Below are 20,580 nucleotides of genomic sequence, written 5' to 3'. Positions count from 1 at the left end.
CAAGAAAGAAGGGAGGGAGGCGATCCAGCCCCTCTGGCAACAGAAGTCTCAGGAATGGAGGGTGAACGCCATCTAGTGGCCCCCCAACTGAAAGCCAACACAGCGAAGAGCACAGCCAAAAGCACCAGATTTCATTGGTAACTTCACACTCCCAGGTAAGATCTTCTAGCTTCTCCCCACCTACTTCCTCGAAGTCGTGGCCAGGTCCTAGGGGCTGATACAGGAGTGGGGGGGTGGGGAGCAAAACAGGGAGGTAGTTTCCTAAAGCCTTCTCAGCAGCCCTAGTGAAACTCTCAAAGCCCATAAACTGTCGCTGTCAGGAAGCATCTGAAAGCCCTTGAAACATCAAGGATGAAGTTAACAGAGTTCAAGAGAAGTTATGCTGCATCTCAGCTGCCATTTCCTCAGTATGTCATGGTCTTGCTCCTTTTTCCCAATGTACAACTTTCTCATTCCACCAGAGCAGCATGGTACCTAAGAAAGAGTACCCCACAGACCTGAGTTCAAGCCCCATCTCAGCCCTCAACTAGCTCTGAACTTCAGGAAAGTCATTTAATTTCACTAATCTAATCATCAAGTTCCTCATCTGGAAAATGGGTCAGTACTGCCCAGTGGGATGGGCACTGGCTCCAATATGAAACAGAGCTGGGTTCGTGTACTGAGCACTAACTTGGCTTTTCAGAACTTCCAATTTTCTCTTCTGAAATTTCCCTTCCACCAGATGCACAAAACAATTCCAACCTTGATGAGCTGTTAAAAAAATTACATGAACTAAAAGCTTGTAAAGTAAACCTCCGGACATATAGGCACTAAATGTATCATAGCTGTCTTCATAAGTTATTCCTCACGTTCATTGTGAGGTTTGAATGAAGTGATGTACATGACGGTCCATAGCACTATGCCTGGCACACAATAGAAGCTGTATGTTGTGGACATGGATGTGTCACAGACCCAAATCACCCCCAAAATCTTCAGCACAGAGTGGTGACAGCGGAAAGCTCACAGCTGTGTCCATCCTGAAACTTGTTCTCAAACAAAGATGGCAGCCTTGCCCCAGGTCACACCCCTTACTGGGGGTGGCCCACACCCAGTGACTGGTCAGTTGGTGGGATAACCAAGACCTTTGTTGCATCTGAATCCCACCCCAACTCTTCCCTCTGCCTGTTCCTGCTTCCTTCCCTTCCCCACAGCTGTCGACCCAGAGAGCACTTTCCAGTGAAATTGTTTCATGGAAATCTCAGTATGCTTCTTGGGAAATTGTCCTGCAACACTTAAATGGTAGTTATTTCTTGTACTTGCCACGCCCCTGCCTCTTTCCTCCAGACGTGTAAACTGAGTATATGGAACAAGGATGGGGACAAAGATACTTGTCTCTTACCACTTCCCTGGGCAAGAATAAAGATAACTGGGACAATAAAAGAATACCTAACACCTCAACCTCACTTACCTCCCCCTTAAATTGAGATTATTACTGAGCTACCTAGCCCACAATTTTTTTAGGCAAATAAATGAGTTAGGGGGAGGTCAGAACACTTCAGGAAATGAAATAAATATTCTATAAAAATCTACAGAATTCAGAAACTCTGCTGAATTGACTGGCAGTGGGTTAATAATTGTAAAAGCTACCATTTACTGAATATTTTGTATATGCCAGGCACTGTGACAAATATTTTACATGGATGACATCATTCAATCATCACAAAAATCATAAAGGTAAATGCTATTATTATCACCATTTTATAACTGAGTTAACTTGGGCATAGAGTATTAAATGATTTGCCCAAGGTCATGTAGTGATTAAGTGGATGGGAGGCAGGATTTGCTTCTGGGCAGCCTGATTCCAGAATCAGCACCAGATATACTGCCAACTAGAACAGAAATAATAACAGGGCAGCTTCTCTATCTCCTTGATGATTAACCCTTCCTTATGCAATAATTCTGATTTTTGAAGACCATTACTTAGAGTTCTAGAAATTCTGGTAGAAATTCCAGGAAATCTGAGGGCTTTTGAGCAATGTGTAGATTGTGGGTCAGAAGCCACCACTTTAAAGGGACAACTGAGTCTTTCTAATGACATAACGAGACCATCAGGCTAGGACACTTCCTAGGACACTGCCTCTTATGCAGCTTGAAGTCATTTTGCTCAGACTTTATGGAGTCTGGGGGTCCCGCGGCAGGACGAGAGTCTCCTCCACTCATTTGGAACTGAGGAGCTGGCACCTTCCACAACCATTTCTTTTTAGCCCTCATAGAACCTTTCGACAGGGAAGCTAAAAACATATGCTGCTGACTTCCGAATTTTCCTAGGGCCAGGCCTGAGAAATGAGGGCATTCCACCCCAGGGAGTCATCAGGAATGAAGTCATAGCCATGGAAATTTCCCAGAACGAGGACACCTGGGAGAAAAAGAAGAAAATGGCAGGTTATTTCCATTATCTACCCCAGCAAAACAAACTGTCCCAAACTTAGGGCCTAAAACAGGGTCAGTAAACTCTGGTCCATGGCTGAATTCGCCTTGCTGCATGTTTTTGAGAATAAAGTTTTCTTGGAAGACAGCCATATCTATTTCTTTATATATCGCCATCAGCCGCTTTCACACTGTAATGGCAGAGCTGAGTCATCGCGACAGAAATTGTATGAAAGCCTAAAATATTTACTATCTGGCCCCCTTTCCAGGAAAGACTTGCTCACCACTGACCTACGCAAAGAATTTTCTGCATCTCACAGTGCTATGGTTTATGTCATTCTGCTGCCATTCTCCTGGGCTCACTCAGCTCTAGGGTGAACCTGGAGGGTGGGTTCAGCTGGGACAGCCATAATAACTGAGCTGCTCTCTCCCTATGTTCTTTCATCCTCAGGAAGGCTGGACCACATCTCCCCCAACCCCCATGCTGGTGGCATCAGCTCCAATGCACAAGTGTTTACCAAGCTTCTGTTTGCGTCATCCTCATTGACGTTCCCTCAGACAAAGCAAGTCACATGAGCGAGCCCAGGGTTGAATGTGCAAGGTCATTACACAGAGTATGAATACTGGGAGGGATGCTCCCCTGGGAGCCCCCAAGGTAATCATGTATCACACTGGCATTCAATATTTGTTGCTGAATGAATACATGCAATAGGGCTGGCTGGAGGATAGAGTTTATTCATCCATTCATTCCACAAAGATTTAATGGGCCCCAACCATTGGCCAGGCCTGATCTGAGTGATTGCATTTGCCTGACAATTTGTCTCAAAGTCAACTGCTGATATATTTTTCACAAAAGCTAAACTTGTGTTGATTCTCTTGTTGTGAAGATATATTGAGCTTTGATGTTTTACATGGCATGGAAGCATTTTAATGTACCCTACAAATATTCAGCTCAATGTAGATGAAATGCTCCCCCAAAAAGGAACTCAGAATCAATGTATCTTTATTGTGTTCAGTTTGTGAAATGAAACTACACTTAATGTTTCTCTCTGTTTCCATGAGGCATAGTCTGGGTGGAGTTGATCTCGGGAACACAAGCTCTCGGTAGGTGTTTAATTTCCCTTATGGTGGTATCATCTCCAGGGAGAAGGGTTCTAGAATGGATGACCAGAGTTCTGGATTCTCATCCCGCTCTAGCAGCCCCTCACTTTGTCTCAAGGTAATGAAGTCAAGATCACTTTTTCACCAGACATGAAACACGTTTCGCCAATGTCCTGTTTCCCTCCCCTTTTGGGCATAAGCCAGGCTGTGCTTCTCTCCTCCTCATCCTTAGATAGAGCCATACACCTTGCTCTCGCCAATGAAATAGGAGAGGAAGTGAGTATTACTTAAATCAGCAGGGCTCAATTCCATGACACTCTTTTCTTGCTGCAGTGACTTTTGGCAGCTCATGTAAATAGAATGTAACACCGAGCCATTTGTATGCAGGGGGGTCGCCCTAAAAAGTCACCCAAACCTACATCTTAGGTGATATAGTCAATAATATTGTAATAGTGTTGCATGTTGACAGATGGTAGCTACACTTGTCATGAGCACAGCATAAGGTATAGAGATGGTGAACCACTATGTTGTACCCCTGAAGCCACTGTAACATTGTGAGTCAGCTACACCCAAATAAAAAAAAAAAAGTCACCCAAACCCACAAAAGACAATGATATGGGCAACCAATCAATCTTCCTTGTTTTAAGCCACTGAGATCTCAGAGATGTTTGTTACTACAGCATAGCAAGACGGAGCCTAACAAAACCAGGTTTCCTAGTAACAGCACCACCTCTGTTTGGGAAAAATATTGCAATGCACACAGAAGGAGCACTTACGCCATGCTCAAGCCACAAAGAAGCTAAACATCTGTGCATGAGATGGGGAAAGAAAGTCTTGCTCTAGAGAGGCAGACAGAGGAAAGGAAGAAAAGAGGAAACGCACAAGATGATGGATCTCTGAGTGCTAACGTCACTCCCCCTTGTGATCCCCAAGTCTTCAGTAAAGTGGACTTTAAACATTGATGAATGAGAGTGCCTGGGTGGCTCAGTCGGTTAAGCATCTGCCTTCAGCTCAGGTCATGATCCCAGGGTCCCAGGATTGAGCCCCGCATCGGGCTCCCTGCTCAGCAGGGAGTCTGTTTCTTCCTCTGACCCTCCCCTCTCTCATGCTCTCTCTCTCTCTTTCAAATAAATAAATAAAATCTTTTTAAAAAAATTTGTTAATGCTTCGTAAGAATGAAATTGTTTTTATCATTTATTAATATGCTTTTGATTATTGTTAATTTGTTTGCTTGTGGTGTTTTTGTTGTTGTTGTTGTTGGTTTGTTTGTTTTGATGAAAGCCAGTGAAGGGCTGAGTTTTAAGACACAGATTGACAGAGGGAGGAATACAGACAGCTCATGCCACCACTACCCAAGGACTAGAGGCAGAGACGGCCATGAAATAAAAATGCAAGCTGGGCAATGATGCGAGCATTTTACATTGAGTTCATTAAATCCTCATCATCTTACCTTGAAGCTCATTACTATCATTATCCTCATTTTACAGATGAAGAGAATGAAACACTGAAAAGTTAAGTAAGTTAGCCATGCAAATAGCTCCCCCTTCTGGACCACTCTCCAAGAGACTGGCTCCTTCTTAACTTCTAGGTCTTAAAGCAACTGCTTTGTCCTCACAGAGACCATCCCCAAGCCCCATGTCCACTGTCATTCTGTATCACAGCAGCTGACATGATCTCTGGCAACTTTTTTTGTATTTTTGATTTATGTATTCTTTTCCTCCCTTCATTTCTTTGCATCCAGTAAGCCTGTTTTGATTAACGAGTGGAGAGCAGGGAGGGAATAGTCTCTGCTCCTTCTTTATGAAGGGAAAGCAGATGGAGGGAAGGGGTTTTCTTGTCAGTTTCAGTTGGCTTCTGCAATGGCAAAAAAGTGGAGAAGACACAAAACTGCAGAATCTAAGAGCTTAGGCTCTGAAGTCAGATGGATCGGAGTTCAAATCCCACCTCTGTCACCAATCAAGCTGAGCCAGCTTGGAAATTCATGTCACTTTCTGACTTCTATGATATGGCACAGAATTAAGCCTATACTTCCCAAACCAGAAGGGGAAAAGGGAGAGGCACAAGGCATAGAGCAAATGATAGGTGAAGTGTCACTTTTGTAATTGTCATTACCATTATTATCCGCAGCAACCGCGGCAACGTCTCAGCTACTCTCCCTCCCTGTCTCACATGCTGTCCACCCTCTGAGACCCCACAGGGCTGGCAACCAATCCAAGCGAGGAAGGTGGGCCATACCCAGGCTTCACTGTGCCTTTATGTTAACTCACAAACTGTTAAATGTCCTAATGATCAAAAGTAAAAATGCCAAATGATCCAATAATTCCACTACTGGGTATCTACCCAAAGAAAATGAAAACACTCATTCGAAAAGATATCTGCACCATTATGTTTATTGCAGCATTATTTACAAGGGCCAAGATACGGAAGCAGCCTAAGTGTCTATATAATGGAATATTACTCAGCTGTAAAAAAAAAAAGGATGAGATCTTGCCATTTGTGACAACATGATGGACCTGGAGGGTAATGTACTTAGTGAAGTAAGTCAGACGGAGAAAGGCAAATACTATGCAATTTCACTAATATGTGAAATCTAAAAAAACAAAACAAAACAAAGACAAATGAATAAACAAACAAAAAGCTGAATCAGACCTATAGCTTCAGAGAACAAACTGATGGTTGCCAAAGGGAAGGCGTGGGGTGGGGATGAGCAAAATGGGTGAAAGGAGTAAGAGATATAGGCTTCCAGTTATTGAATAAGTCATGGGAATAAAGGGCACGACATAGGGACTATGGTCCATGATATTGTAATAGTGTTATAGGGTGACAAACTGTAACTATGCATGTGGTGAGTGGGTGATGTAGGGAGATGTCAAATTACTAGGTTGTACACCTGCAAGTAATGTAACAATATGCATCAACTATACTCAAATGAAAAAAAATTAAAAAAAAAAGAAGACAATATTTATGAAACATTTTGCCCCATATGCCACACTTCAGACAACATGAACTTTCTTTAGCTTAGAGAAACCATTCTCAATGGTTTCTCTGAGTTTACAAAGTCCTTATTTAAGAAACTGAGAGCCAATTTCCAGAGCTTTTAGCACTTTGCAAAACAAAGTGTCCAAGTGTAAGGCTTTTTCAAACGTATGAAATAAGTAATGCCAGGAGTTAATAACTAAGGAATAGTCCCAAATTCCTTAAAATAAAACAAGTTGCTCATCCTCAGAGTACTTTATATCCTTTCAATCTTCACAACATATGAATGTAGGAATTGCTCTTACCTGAAGATAGAAAAAAGGAGGCTGAAGGAGTAAAATGAACTGAGTGATTGGCAGAGAAGCTTTAATAATACAAACTGCTGTCATTAACCTCTCCTGGTCTTACTTAAGTCTCAGTCATTTTATCTGGAAGTTGGGGATGCCCAGGGGCATGTCAAAACATGGTACCAGGGCGCCTGGGTGGCTCAGTTGGTTGAGCGACTGCCTTCAGCTCAGGTCATGATCCTGGAGTCCCTGGATCGAGTCCCGCACCGGGCTCCCTGCTCGGCAGGGAGTCTGCTTCTCCCTCTCCCACTCCCCCTGCTTGTGTTCCCTCCCTCGCTGTGTCTTTCTCTGTCAAATAAATAAATAAAATCTTTAAAAAAAAAAAAAAAACATGGTACCAGTTATTATTATTATTAATTATTATTAGGCCATCACTATGGGCCAGGCTCTGGGGCATGTGCTCACATTTTAACCTTACAGCAACCCTCTGATGTGGAATAATTAAAATTCCCATTTCAAGATGGGAACACTGAGGTTTGGAACAGTTTAGTAACTTGCTAAAAATCACGGGGGTAAAAATGTGATTGGCCTCCTCTGTCGGGTTTCCAATCCAGTGCTGTTAACCACTTGTTGAGTCTGCCTCTCAACTGCCCCTCTGTAGCAGGGACCATCTTGGGCAACATGTGGGCCTACTGTGTTCCAACAGAGGACAGACAGTGGGAGGATGTGAGCTAGCTGACCCTCAGGTTGCTCATCCAGAGCTTTTTCCAGGTAAACAATTCAACTTTTCCTCTGGCTTTTCTCCCAGTCTTGGTTATTGCTTAGGAACCTGGTCTGAGTTCCTGGGCTTTGTGACACAATGGGTCCCCAACCAATGTTTCAGAATCAAATGGTTAAGCCCTGTGATGGTTAATTTCATGTGTCAACTTGACTGGGCCAAGGGTTGCCCAGATATTTGGTCAAACTTTATTCTTGGTGTATCTACAAGGGTGTTTTCGAATGAGAGTAACATTTTAAAGATTTTATTTATTATTTATTTGTCAGAGAGAGAGAGCACAAGTAGGGGGAATGGCAGGTAGAGGGAGAAGCAGACTCCCCACTGAGCAAGGAGCCCAATGCAGGACTCGATACCAGGACCCTGGCATCATGACCTGAGCCAAAGGCAGACGCTTAACTGACTGAGCTACCCAGGCATCCCAATATCTCCATCTCTTGAATGAGCATAATGCTGGAAGCTGCCTCACATAAGGTCATTGTAAGTGAAAGCACGTAAAGCTTTAGGATGAAGACTAGCAGATCTCAGGCTCTCCATAAGATTTAGTTATTGCTGTAGCTCACGTGCTATTAAGCACACAGTAAACACTAAAAAGGATATTTGCTATTGTTATCATCACTAGTTCAATTAAGACCCAGCTAGACCTTAATCTTTCTCTGATATATGTAGGGAACCATGATCTTTTCTTCTGCTAGAATCAAAAAGGCCTCCTTGGAAGACAGAAATTGGATTAAAATAAAAGCTCTCAGAATGTAGGCTCTCAGACTGATCCAAAGTACAAGGCATATAAAGTAATGGCAGAGGAGGAGGGCGGTCCTTTAAGCCTTTCAACGTATATTTAATAGAAAATTAAACCCAATCTCAAAATTACAAAATAAGTAGATTCAAAGGTAATCACAGCACTGGAAATGTCACAATTTTCTAGGGCAAATGCCGCTGATTGGTAGGTAGGTGAGGGAAGGGGAGGTAAGGAGACAGAGGGAATGGTTTGCCTAAAACTAAAATAAAATAATGAAATTAAAAACGAAGTAAAAAATTCCTACTGCCAAGGAATCTGTAGGAGCACTGCCATACTGTAATAAAATGGTCAGGAGAGTTTGAATTCATTTGTTTATTCCTTAGCTCATTCCTTCATTTATTGAACATTTATTGCGCAATAATAAATAGTTCCAAATTTTATTATCTAGTGGTGGTGTATACAAACAACTGCAATCCAGGCTGGAAAGAATTGAGTGTTGTAGAGGAACAATAAAAGGAAAGGGATGTTCACCACAAATTTCCGGGGAAAGTGGTAAATTAGACAATTGTCCAGATCTCTTCGCCTCCCTGTAAAGCTAATTTCAGACTGGGTCATCAGTCACGTACCACTGTATCAGCCTATGAGAACTTTCTCTTGGCTGGTTGTACTAGATATTGATGTTATTGCTTTGTTGTAAACCAAATGCATTTTATTTGAGTATTTTGTTTATCATTTCTCTCCCTCTACCAGAATGTAAGCTTCATGCCTCCTTGGCCTGGTTGCATCCTAAAACAGTTCCTGCTCATAGGAGGTGTTCAATAAATACTTGTGGAATGGTTAAGCCAAAAAAAACACAACTTCTACTCAAGCACGCAGCTTGGCAGAATGAAATCCAGATGGCCTTTAAACATTCCGATTGGTAGAGGATGCCATAGCAATTGCCCCAAAAGGAGATCGACACCCTCCTCATCTCTCCCTTCTATGGGAGCAGTCCCAACCTCCTCCATCTGTAACATGGGCCCCTGGAACTATGTTTCCTTGGTATGATGTTGCATTCTTTTTTTTTTTTTAAAGATTTTATTTATTTATTTGAGAGAGAGAGAGACAGAGAGAGAGCACAAGTAGGGGGAGCAGTAGAGGGAGAGGGAGAAGCAGGCTCCCCGCTGAGCAGAAAGCCCAACGTGGGGCTCTATCCCAGGACCCTGGGATCATGACCTGAGCCAAAGGCAGATGCTTAACCGACTGAGCCACCAAGGCGTCCCATGATGTTGCATTCTTGGTCTTAACTGATTGGACCAAAGCAGATATGTGACCTCAGCTGAGCCAATTCAATTCTCTTTTCTGGGATTTAATTTTGCCTTTGTAAGAAGAGAGGGAGTTCTACAAAAATGACCTCTGAACCCATTCACAGATCCAATGGCAAAGAGAGAGAATATATGTAAAACTACAAAACCCCTTTTGGAAAAGCTGGACAAGATAGAAAAGAACAAAGAAAGAAATAAAAATCACCCATTTATCAGAGTTTGTAATAATGAAAAATGGGAAACAACCTGCATGCCCCAAAAGAAATAAAGTATGGTACATCAATACTAGGCACGACTGTCATGGAAAGATCTACAGAACATATGTTAAGTAACCAAAACAAGGCACAGAACAAAATATACAATGTGCTACGATTTACACATATATGTTTAAAACTATATATTGCATATAAAGGTCTATAAGAATATAAACCATACTGGTCACCATAGTTATCTCTGGAGAAGAGAGATGTGAAGAGGAACATTCAGGTTTTATGTGAAATATTTTTGTAGTATTTGAATGAATTATGACAGTGCCCTATTCTTACATTACCTTGTTTAATTAAAGGAAAAAACTCAAAATTATGAAAAGATACTTAGTAAGTAGAGTCAACTGAGGCTGGAAACAAGGAAACCTTTTAAGAAGCTGTGACCATCACTCAAATATGAGGCAATGGGGCCTGAACCGCGGCAGAAGGAATGGTGAGAAAGAGATAAACATGTGATAGATTTCAGGTATAGAGTTGAGACTTGTGATTGACTGAATGTAGTGGGATGGAGGGGGTGCTGTTCGGGGATGAGAGGCAATATACTTTCATAGTAAAGAGCATGGGCTTTGGAATTCACCTGCCAAGACTCAAAGCCCAACTGAGCCATTTACCAGCTAAGGGACGTTGGGCAACTTAGTTCATATCTCAGTGTTTAAGTTTGCCTGTTTATAAACGGAGGTGATATTGTGAATCAGTTCATGTAAAGTGCTTAGAACTTCATCATTGCTCAGTCTATGTTGGTTATTATTAGAATGACTTCTGTTATTACCATCACCAGCAGCATTATCATGAACATTATCAGTCCTAGGCCTTAGCTTAGGTGACTAGCTGGAAATAGAGAAAAATATAAAATGATTTAAAGCATTCTCCAAGAGTGAGAGTCAGAGAGGAATAAGGAAACAAGAAGAGTTCACAGGCCTGATTACTGTGGCTTACTAATTAATAGACAGCACCAGGAAGGGAAGGACATCGTGCTGAATAAAACTGCCTAGAACGTTAGGTAAGATTAGGTTGGAAAGAACTTGTATGATTAGCTTATATTTTGGAACAGAGGAACACTGATTGAATCTTTGTCTTTTTTTATGTTTAAAATTTTCAGTATGTATATTATATAGAGACATACAAACACATAGCATGTATATATTAGCATACTCTTATTGTAATGAATTAAAACATGAAGCCAAAGCAAAACATGAACACACACAGTCTCACTTCCTGCCCCTGATCCCTTTCTGTACTTTTACACATGTACCCGACACTACATTGAATACCTAACTTGGGGGGGGTGTCATCAAGATACACTTTTATTATTGTCTTCCATGATCTCTTTAAGATTTATTCAGGTGGAGTAATCTCACTCTGGTCCCAGACAGAAATTCTGTTAGACCCATGACTTTTCTGCTCACTTTTAGTTAAAAGACAGTCCTCAGTTCAGAAATTAAAATGTCCATTCCAACATGTGAACCCAAATTCCAAATTTGATTTACAATTAGATCTCTTCTGCTCCAGCTGGGGCCTCCTTCTTGCCCCTCTGCTTCTCATCCATGACTAAATTTGGAAGGCAGTTTCTGAGCCCCCCTAGGTATAAGGGGAGCAAGAAGAGGGAAGAAATGAGTACATAAGAAAGGTCTTGAACTGTGCAGTACTCCAGACATTCTCTGGTCTGGTAGAGACCAAGTCTTTCACGTGGATCACTCTGTAGTGATCTGTAATCACTCTGTAATCACCACCTAGTTCCTGCTGCCATTGACTCTCGTCATGGGGCTTTCTCACTCTCAGGCAGAAGACCTCTGGAGGAGGACTCTGAATGGATCTATTATCTTTCTCTCTCTGTTGCATGGCCCACTTCTGACACAAGGAAATCCTAAAACAGTACCTGCTCACACCCTTCCTCCAGCAAAATCTGGAAATGCAAGTAGGTCCCAACATGGCCACCTCCACTCTGCCGTCACAGGAAACTCAAACTTCTTCAGCATATGTCAGGAACCAGTCTTTTGCAACTCCCACCTACAGGCATCATATTTCAGATTCCTCAGAATGGACCCAGGCTTGAGGGAAGGAGATGGCCACTGCCCTATGCTACTCACATCTCTAAGCACATTTCTCTCAGAAACAAAACAAAACCTCACCGATTCCTCTCCTTCTGCTCCCTAATCCTTTTTAATATTCTTTTATTTATTATGTTATGTTAGTCACCATACAGTACATCATTAGTTTTTGATGTAGTGTTCCATGATTCATTGTTTGCATATAACACCCAGTGCTCCATGCAATATGTGCCCTCCTTGATACCGATCACCGGGCCCACCCATTTAATATTCTTAATCTGACCGAGGAGTACAAGAGCCAGGGAATTGTTTTGTGACCATTGCCTGTGCATATTCTGCATAAACTGATCTGGCTTTGAAATTTATCATCTATAATAGCTTAATGTTTCAACCCTGAAACTCTCCGACCCCTCATTCTATTTTTCTCCCGTTAAGATTACTTTTCTGGACAATGGGAGACCTTTTAAGAGCAGAAACGCAGTCATCTTTGTATTTTCCTCCCCCCGCGCTCCTGGCCAGGCACAATCCTTCAAAGGATCCTGAGCTAATCAATCATCGTTGTCGCTTTTTGCACAGCCAAGCGTTAGAGGGCGCTATAACTCCAGGCCGTGCATCGGCCGTCGATGAAGGCCGCTCCCAACGCGCACGTCTTTACGTAGACGTTGGGGGCGGAGCCGTCCTGAGCGCGGTGACTGGCGGCGGCACTGGCGGCAGCTGGAGGCGTAATAGTGCGGGTCGCGGGCTTGGAGAACTTTAGAGGCGGCGGTGGCGCCGGCGTCGACGACGACAGCAGGAGCGGGCCCTGGGCTTGTCGCTCACCATGCCGACCGTGGAGGAGCTTTATCGCAACTATGGCATCTTAGCCGATGCTACGGAGCAAGTGGGCCAGGTAAGTCCCCGAGCGGCCTGCAGGGCCCGGTGCTCCGCGGCCTCTCGAAAGCGCTCCCCAGGCCGGGCGGGGGCTGCTGCTTCGTTCTCCCGCGGGCTCCCAGCCGCCCCGGCTGTTTCGTCGGGGTGGGCCTCTCTGGGAGTGTAGACTCCGGCTTCGCCAGGGAGAGCGCGGGTCCCGGTCCCAGGCCCTCTGCCTCCCTTGACCAGCCTTTTCTGACCGTGGTGTTTCCTAACTAAGCCTCGTCAGCCCCCGCGTTAATTCTCATCCCGAGCCTTGCCCTGCAGATTGCTCTCAAGTCTTTCTCCTTTCCGGTGGACCTCAGCCCATCGGAAGATTAAACTGAGAGTTCTCAAGAGGTCAGAAATGTTTTTGTCGAGGCAAAAAATCTGCTTTTGATTTAGGAAGAGTGTTTAGCAGACAGAAGTTTGTGAAAAACAGAAGAGAAGCCGTTTTGCCCGGATTTTAACGAGGGTTTACGATTTCATTTATTCAGTACGTTTTTGAGCGCCTGCTATACACCAGGCGCTGTGCCGGGCGCTGAAGGTACAAGATAGAAAGTTACCGTGCGCTCCCCAAATGTACCTTTAGGGGGGGAGACTAATGATAAATAAGAAAGTTGGATACCCGCCTCGGAAAGTGGTGTGAAGAAAATATAACGGGACCGTGCAGTGGCAGGGGGAGGGGGAGAGAGCGGCTTTAAATAGAGTTGTCTGGCAAGAGCTCTCCGCAGTGTTTCCCCAAGACACGCAGTTTCTGCAGTGTTGAGTTGACCATACGGGCTTCTTCGTGAGTCTTCAAGTACTGGAGTATATTGAACTTAAGGAGTTGGGGGGTGTGGGGGGGGGGGTGTGTGTGTGTTTCTTGGGAAAAGAACCAGGCTCTCCCAGAAGTAATCTTGATTATTGTTGTTAGAAATTCTATTTCGGTGCTTAGAACTTAACGTGATTCTTCTGCTTGTCTGTCCCATGGAGTAAGAAGTGGAAGATCCTGTAGTCTGCTACTAACATTAGCAAGGCTATGTGGCACGGCCCCTCCCAGCCCCTTTTTCTGGACATGTGTAATTCAGGGAAATTATTTCCCAGCTGAACACCACCACCAGAAATTGTGATGTCAGGACCTTCCTTAAGCTTAATCTAGAATTGTAAATATACCAGTTGAAAGTACCAGATTATTTTTCTTCCAAATATATTTCCATTTCAGTAGGGAATTTTGACATCGTCAATGAGAAATATACTGACAGTCTGTTGTAGATAAATATAGGGTGTGTGTTAGGTCGGTACTGAAGGAGAAATTTTCTGCCCATTAAGACAAGATTGGAAAAACTATGATCAGTCATATTTTGATTTTGTTGTTGTTCCTAGAAAGATGTAGTAGTGAAGATATTCTCATTCATTGTGACAGATTTGAGGAATATTGTAGCAAATTGTTCTACCTAAAACTGAGTTTGTTGCAGATCAGCAGAGGAGATGGGGTAGAAACCAGGAGTGATCCTCAGTTTGTAGATGGTGCTCTCCCAAAGAGGTAGATCAGAAATTTTTTAGGGAAACTTAGAAACTGTGTACATAGTCATGTCCCATACCCCCTCCCTCATTCTTTTCTGGATAGCAAAAAGGTTGACAGCCACCTAGTCTCTTAGGGCAAATAGAATCCAAACTGGAATTTACATATACATTGTGAATAATTGAGAGTTGCTCACATTTTCCTCTTAATGTCATCTTTAATCTTAAATACCAGGTAGGATTGAGAATTCTCCCTCAAGAGGTCAAAAATGTCTTTCTCGAGGCAAAAAATCTTGCTTTTAATTTGGAAAGAGCGCTTGGGAGACAAGTTTGTGAAAAACAGAGGAGGGGCTCTTTCATTCAGGTTTCAATGAGGGCCCACAGTTTCATTTATTCAGTACATTTTTTGAGTGCCTACCGTGTGCCAAACACTGTGCCAGTTGCTAAAATTTTAGCACAGTTTCTTAGCATGATGTGAGATCGGTACCTTCATGACACTGTAATGACAGCTGTCAGGCAACTATTTGAGACAAAAAGACCTGTGCATAATGAAGTGTAGTGATTTTCTCAGCCTCAAACAGTGAATTCTGGGAGGACTGAAGCTGGACTAATCCATATGGCTACTGATGCTGCTCTATTGTGTAATAACGTTTCCCCTTTTAGAGAAAGTCCTAAAACTGCTCACCAAAAAAGATAGTGGGTTTCAGGATCCTGCATGTGAATTTTAACTAAAAGCAAGAGCCAACTTAATGGAAAGAACACCACTGACGATTTTTTAAGGAGAAAAAGTATTTACATTCTTAGCGTAGCAAAGCCTGATTTTCGCTTAACTTACAAGGTTTGCAGTCAAGGTCGTTGAGTTTCCTGGCAGGTACCTATCTGGACATTTCTGAGACCATATTTGAGTTTTTATTCTAGAACTTCCTTCTAACATTTATTTTTATTTTTATCCTTTGTCAAAGAGCCGAGTACCACAGTTGCTCGTGCTGCTGCCGTGAGGGGAGTGCCCTCCTCACTACTGTCGATTCTCCTCTGAGAGTAATGCTCTCTGAATATGTTAGGAAAAACACAAGTTCTCTGAGGTTTTCAGCTAATTTTCCTCAAACAGATCGGATGTTTCTCTTGATGAACCTCCTTGACACTGTGTATTCATTTATAGTACTTCAGATTTATATTTTATTTCACGTGAGGACTTCTCTTCTTCCCTTACCAAATTATAAAGTCTTGAGGTTAAGACTCATTTTTTTGTTTCTCTCCTTGCACTGTGCCTTGCTCTTCAGTAGACATTTTTTCTTTAAAGTTGAAGAAATATATTCAAAGAAAGAGCAGGTGTAATTATATTAATAATAAAATTTGTAATTACACAGTTAATATGTTATATAATAAGTGATATATAAATGTAATTACTGTGTGTACACATATATATATATGAATGAAGATGAGAACTTTATACTCTCGCATCATATATTTAAACCATGAGTGTCTTTTCTTTCTTTCTTTTTTTTTTAAAGATTTTATTTATTCATTTGAGAGAGAATGAGATAGAGAGAGCATGAGGGGGGGAGGGTCAGAGGGAGAAGCAGACTCCCCGCCGAGCAGGGAGCCCGATGCGGGACTCGATCCCGGGACTCCAGGATCATGACCTGAGCCGAAGGCAGTCGCTTAACCAACTGAGCCACCCAGGCGCCCGAGTGTCTTTTCTAATAAGCAAACTTCGAGTGATAAATTCTAAGTGAAGCATTATTTAATACCTCAAAACCCTCCAGTCTGTCTGCTTCCCTCTTGTAGCTCCTGTTTTCCACCTACTATTCGGCTTCCCTTCCCCCAGCTCTGCTTCTGCTACTACCCCTTCCGTTCTCCTTCCTCTGCCAAGTGTTCCATTACCTCCCTAGCCCCCTTTCCACTGTGCTCTGCCTAGAGCAGCCAACTCGCCATCATAGAGCAAGCTGTGGTCCATTATCTACATTTGTTTCTAATTTTTCTGAATTTACTTAATTTTTAAATGTAGATATATTTAGTTTTTTATTATGTAGTCAAAAAAATTTTTTTAAGTTTAAAAAAAACACCTGTGAAAGGACTGGGGCAGTTAGGCTGAGTTAAGATCAATATAATGCCAGGTGCCTGGGTGGCTCAGTCATTAAGCGTCTGCCTTCAGCTCAGGTCATGATCCCAGGGTCTTGGGATCAAGCCTAGCATCGGGTTCCCTGTTCAGCGGGAAGCCTGCTTCTCCCTCTCCCACTGCCCCTGCTTGTGTTCCCTCTTTTGCTCTCTCTCAGTCTGTCAAATAAATAAATAAAATCTTTAAGAAAAAATCAATATAATGCCTGAACTCCAATTTCTCCTTTGTTCTCTCACACGGGAGTATGTTGGCTCTTCATGGAAGAGTGTAAGCTTGATTGATTTATATTTCATGAAATAGCACTCTCTTTTTTTTTGTATGATTAAGCTAAAATCACAGACCAAGTTTATAATCCCTCAAAAATAGGTAAAAGTATGAATAGTCAATAATATTGTAATAATGTTGGATGATGACAGCGACTACACTTAATTGTAGTGAACATTGAGTAATATATAGAATTGTCAAATCCCTATGTTGTACGTCCATATGTCAGCTATACTTCACTAAATAAAGTGTTAATTCAGTATTACATACAAACTAGATTACAAATTGAAGAAGAAAGTAATATAGCTTAGCATATCCGTTTTCTTTTTATGTCATACTTGAGAAATACGTTTGTTGGAACTATATCATTTCTTCTCTAAAATAAGTGTTTAGGGGCACCTGGGTGGTGCAGTTAAGCAGCCGACTCTTGGTTTTGGCTCTGGTTGTGATCTCAGGGTCATGAGATCCAGCCCCGTGTAGGGCTCCATGCTCAGGCAGAGTCTGCTTAAGATTCTTTCTCCCTCTCTCTCTCCCCTTCCCGCTGCTGCTCTCTCTCTCTCTAAAATAAATAGATCTTAATAAATAAAATAATTGTTTATTTCCTAGAAGCTGCATCCTGGTCTCAAACATGGCTTTACCTGGCATGTCACTGATCACTTAAATATATTGGTTGTGTTTTGACAATCACTATCACAAATTTCTTATTGTAGAAGGTATCTGCTGAATGTGGATCTTATTGTAGCTGACTTTTTACTTGAAAATATTTTAGTGATTTCTTTAGAGTTTACTTTTTTAATTAGCTATTAAAAGCACACAAATACATAGTTTCAGAAATGCATTAAAATATTTACAATTAAAACTTATTAGGATTACAAATTTATCTAGCTAAAATATACACTTGTGGTGGAAGAGAAAAAAATAAGCAGTGCTGTGTAGTATTTGAAATACTTTATTATGGTTACAATCTGTCACTAAATCACTGTGATCATTGAAAATATCACTTATATTTTGTTTCCTACTTGGAAAACCAGAAGTAATAACTACTTTAGGGAGATTGTGTAAAAAGTCTTGTCCCTATGCTACAGTTAATGAGCTGGCAAAGAAGAGCATTTTATTTTGCATTATCTTAGGGTAATCAGTGTGAAGTCTGTTAGTAACGTTTATAGAAATTATTTGATAAAACTGATGCCTACCGGGCGCCTGGGTGGCTCAGTCGGTTAAGCGACTGCCTTCAGCTCAGGTCATGATCCCAGGGTCCTGGGATCGAGTCCCGCATCGGGCTCCCTGCTCTGCGGAGAGCCTGCTTCTCCCTCTCCCACTCCCCATGCTTGTGTTCCCTCTCTCGCTGTGTCTCTCTCTGTCAAATAAATAAATAAAATCTTTAAAAAACAAAAAACAAAAACTGATGCCTACCAATGGTAGAAACTTAGATTTCTAGTTTGAATATGTTAAAATGCTTAACTTTTCAAAGCACTTGCTGTGTTTGGGATGCTGTATCTCAGTGTACATGCTTGTATGGAGCCTATATTTAGGATTCAAGTTTTCGCTCTGACAGTCCTAGATCTGGCAAGCTTTCTTTCTCTCTTCCTTTGTTAACAAAGATCTCAGAACTTAAAGAGGCTTGGTATTAGGCACAGATCTTGACTTTAGAGCCTATCAGAACTATGTTCAGGTCTGGATCTGCTACTTGTCTAGCTGTGTAGCTCTGGACAAATTATTTCACTTTCTGAGTCTTGGTTTTCTCATCTAAAAAATAGGGATAGTAGGAACACCTAACTCACAGGATTACTGTGAGGCATGTACACAAGGCATTACTCAGTCCCGGTAGGCTTTCAGTAAATGTCGCTAATGATTCCTTTTTACTCTATTCAGATATTTTTTTCTTGACAAGAGAATGAATTGTTTGAAGTAGGGATTCTTCAATTAATTTTAGATAATGTAAGGAATTTCTTCAAAAGGCTTTATAAGTAAAGCTTTGTTTGATTTAAAGGAACTTGGATTTGATACCCTGCAAAAAGTAAGGGTGTCAGAACTGTTTAAAACTTTGATTTTACGAAGTCTATCTGGAAGACATGAGACAAACCACAGGAATGTACAGTGGTAGAGAAGGTAGCCATAATTTTTCAAACCTTTGCATTAAAAAGTGTGTAATATGCTTTTGAAGTAGTAACTCCTAATGACTGATTTTGTGTCTGCACTTCATGAGGAAGCTAACCTAATTCAGGAAATGTTTCTTATTTAGGAGTTGGTGTTATGTTTAAGATATTAAAAGGAGTGTCAATCAGTTGGTGGAATTTTAGTTTTTTGGAACTAATTTTTAGAATTTATGTTTTTTAGATAGGTTGGCAGTATTTGAAGTTTCAATCTAGTATTTTTGCAGAATATATTAAAACCTGTACCTTTAAAATATCCAATTGTGACTGTAGCCTTTTTGATACTAGAACACTTTATTTCTGTTATTAAAGTCCTTAATTGAGATCCTACTGTACCCAAGTAACTTTGCATTTTGCTTTATTTTTTCCACTTAACATAGTATTGTCCATGAAAAGAGTTATTATAAAACTAAAGTTTGGGCAATTCTATAATCCACTGGATTTTTATTGGTTATTTTCCTTTTGATGGCATGGAAGTATCTAAAACACATTATCTAAAGCAGAGCATTGCCTTGAGCAGAGTAAGTAAACACTATGCTGTGTGCACATTTGGTATCATTATTATAATGTTTAATGTTTTTCAGTAATTAGAAGTTTTATTCATATGTCCAAACAGAAGGTGTATCTATAATCTCAGGATTTATTACTCCTGTTTGCCAGCTTGATCATTGTCACTTAAGAAAAGGACTGGTTTGGAGGCGAGGTGTAAGGGGGATTGGGAACTTGTTGACCCTTCACATTATAAGTATCTAAGGGAGAGCACTTCTGAAGTTTTTTTTTTTTTTTTTTAAGGAAACAAATGAGGGGCATCTGGGTGGCTCATTCGGTTAAGCATACAACTTTTGATTTCAGCTCAGGTCATGATCTCAGGGTTATGAGATCAAGCCCTGCGTTGGGCTCTGTGCTGAGCATGGAGTCTGCTGGAGACTCTCTTTCTCTCTCCCCTTTTCCCCTCTCCCTTCCCCCTACCCCCTTGTGTGCTGTCTCCCTCTCTCTCTCTCAAAAATAAATAAATAAAAGGAAACAAATGAGTTTTTAATGTATTCTAATAAAAAGTAAATATGTGGGCGCCTGGGTGGCTCAGTTGGTTAAACGACTGCCTTCGGCTCAGGTCATGATCCTGGAGTCCCGGGATCGAGTCCCACATCGGGCTCCCTGCTCGGCGGGGAGCCTGCTTCTCCCTCTGACCCTCCCCCATCTCGTGCTCTCTCTCTCTGTCTCATTCTCTCTCTCAAGTAAATAAATAAAATCTTAAAAAAAAAAAAAAAGTAAATAGGTAACATTAGAATCTATCTTAATCCAAAGTTAACTATCTAGAATGAATTACTGTTTTTGTATCATAAAATAAATGAAACCAAAAAAGCTTCCTAACCTCCCTGTTATTGCTTAATTTCAAGATTGTATTCTCTCCACCTTCATCAAGGCGCTAGTTGAAATCAGATAAATATGATTAAGTAGATGTAACACAATTCTTTGAGAATTCTATGATATGATATTAATTATAATGTTTAACCATGAATATGGTCACAAGGTCAGGTCAGTAATCACTAGTACAAGGAAGCCTTGGTGCATCAACAAACTTATTTGCTTTCTCCATTTAAAATTCAAGTCCTCCTTCTCTCTTTCCCAACTGACAAATAATGCATGGGGGCGGGGAGAGGGCAGGGGAGAAGATGGTAGGAATATAGGTGTCCAATTTAAACAGTAAGACTCCAAAAATAAGCCCTACTTTTTTTTAGCCTATGTAAAAC

The 20,580-nt window shown here is 41.5% G+C and overlaps 1 protein-coding gene and 1 long non-coding RNA gene across 3 annotated transcripts in view; one reads left to right on the top strand and one right to left on the bottom strand.

Annotated features, from left to right (window-relative positions):
• Positions 1–502: 502 nt before the first annotated feature.
• The window catches only part of LOC135362325 (uncharacterized), a 33,518-nt gene continuing 13,440 nt past the window's right edge, over positions 503–20,580 (bottom strand). Inside the window, exon 2 of the long non-coding RNA XR_010406891.1 lies at positions 503–2,395. This is a non-coding gene — a long non-coding RNA (uncharacterized LOC135362325). The remainder of the gene's footprint in view (positions 2,396–20,580) is intronic.
• The window catches only part of API5 (apoptosis inhibitor 5), a 28,632-nt gene continuing 20,628 nt past the window's right edge, over positions 12,577–20,580 (top strand). For both annotated transcript variants that reach the window (XM_045893879.3, XM_045893878.3), the window contains exon 1: positions 12,577–12,791. In XM_045893879.3, the coding sequence (XP_045749835.1) occupies positions 12,723–12,791 (69 nt within the window). In that variant the 5' untranslated portion in view covers positions 12,577–12,722. The remainder of the gene's footprint in view (positions 12,792–20,580) is intronic.

Source organism: Mirounga angustirostris, unplaced genomic scaffold (genome assembly GCF_029215605.1).
Source record: "Mirounga angustirostris isolate CCGP_5_RB_7025 unplaced genomic scaffold, mMirAng1.0.hap1 SCAF_13, whole genome shotgun sequence".
NCBI lineage: Eukaryota > Metazoa > Chordata > Mammalia > Carnivora > Phocidae > Mirounga > Mirounga angustirostris.
The sequence above is the reverse complement of the archived record's forward strand: the minus strand, read 5'-3'. Positions and strand labels throughout refer to the sequence as shown.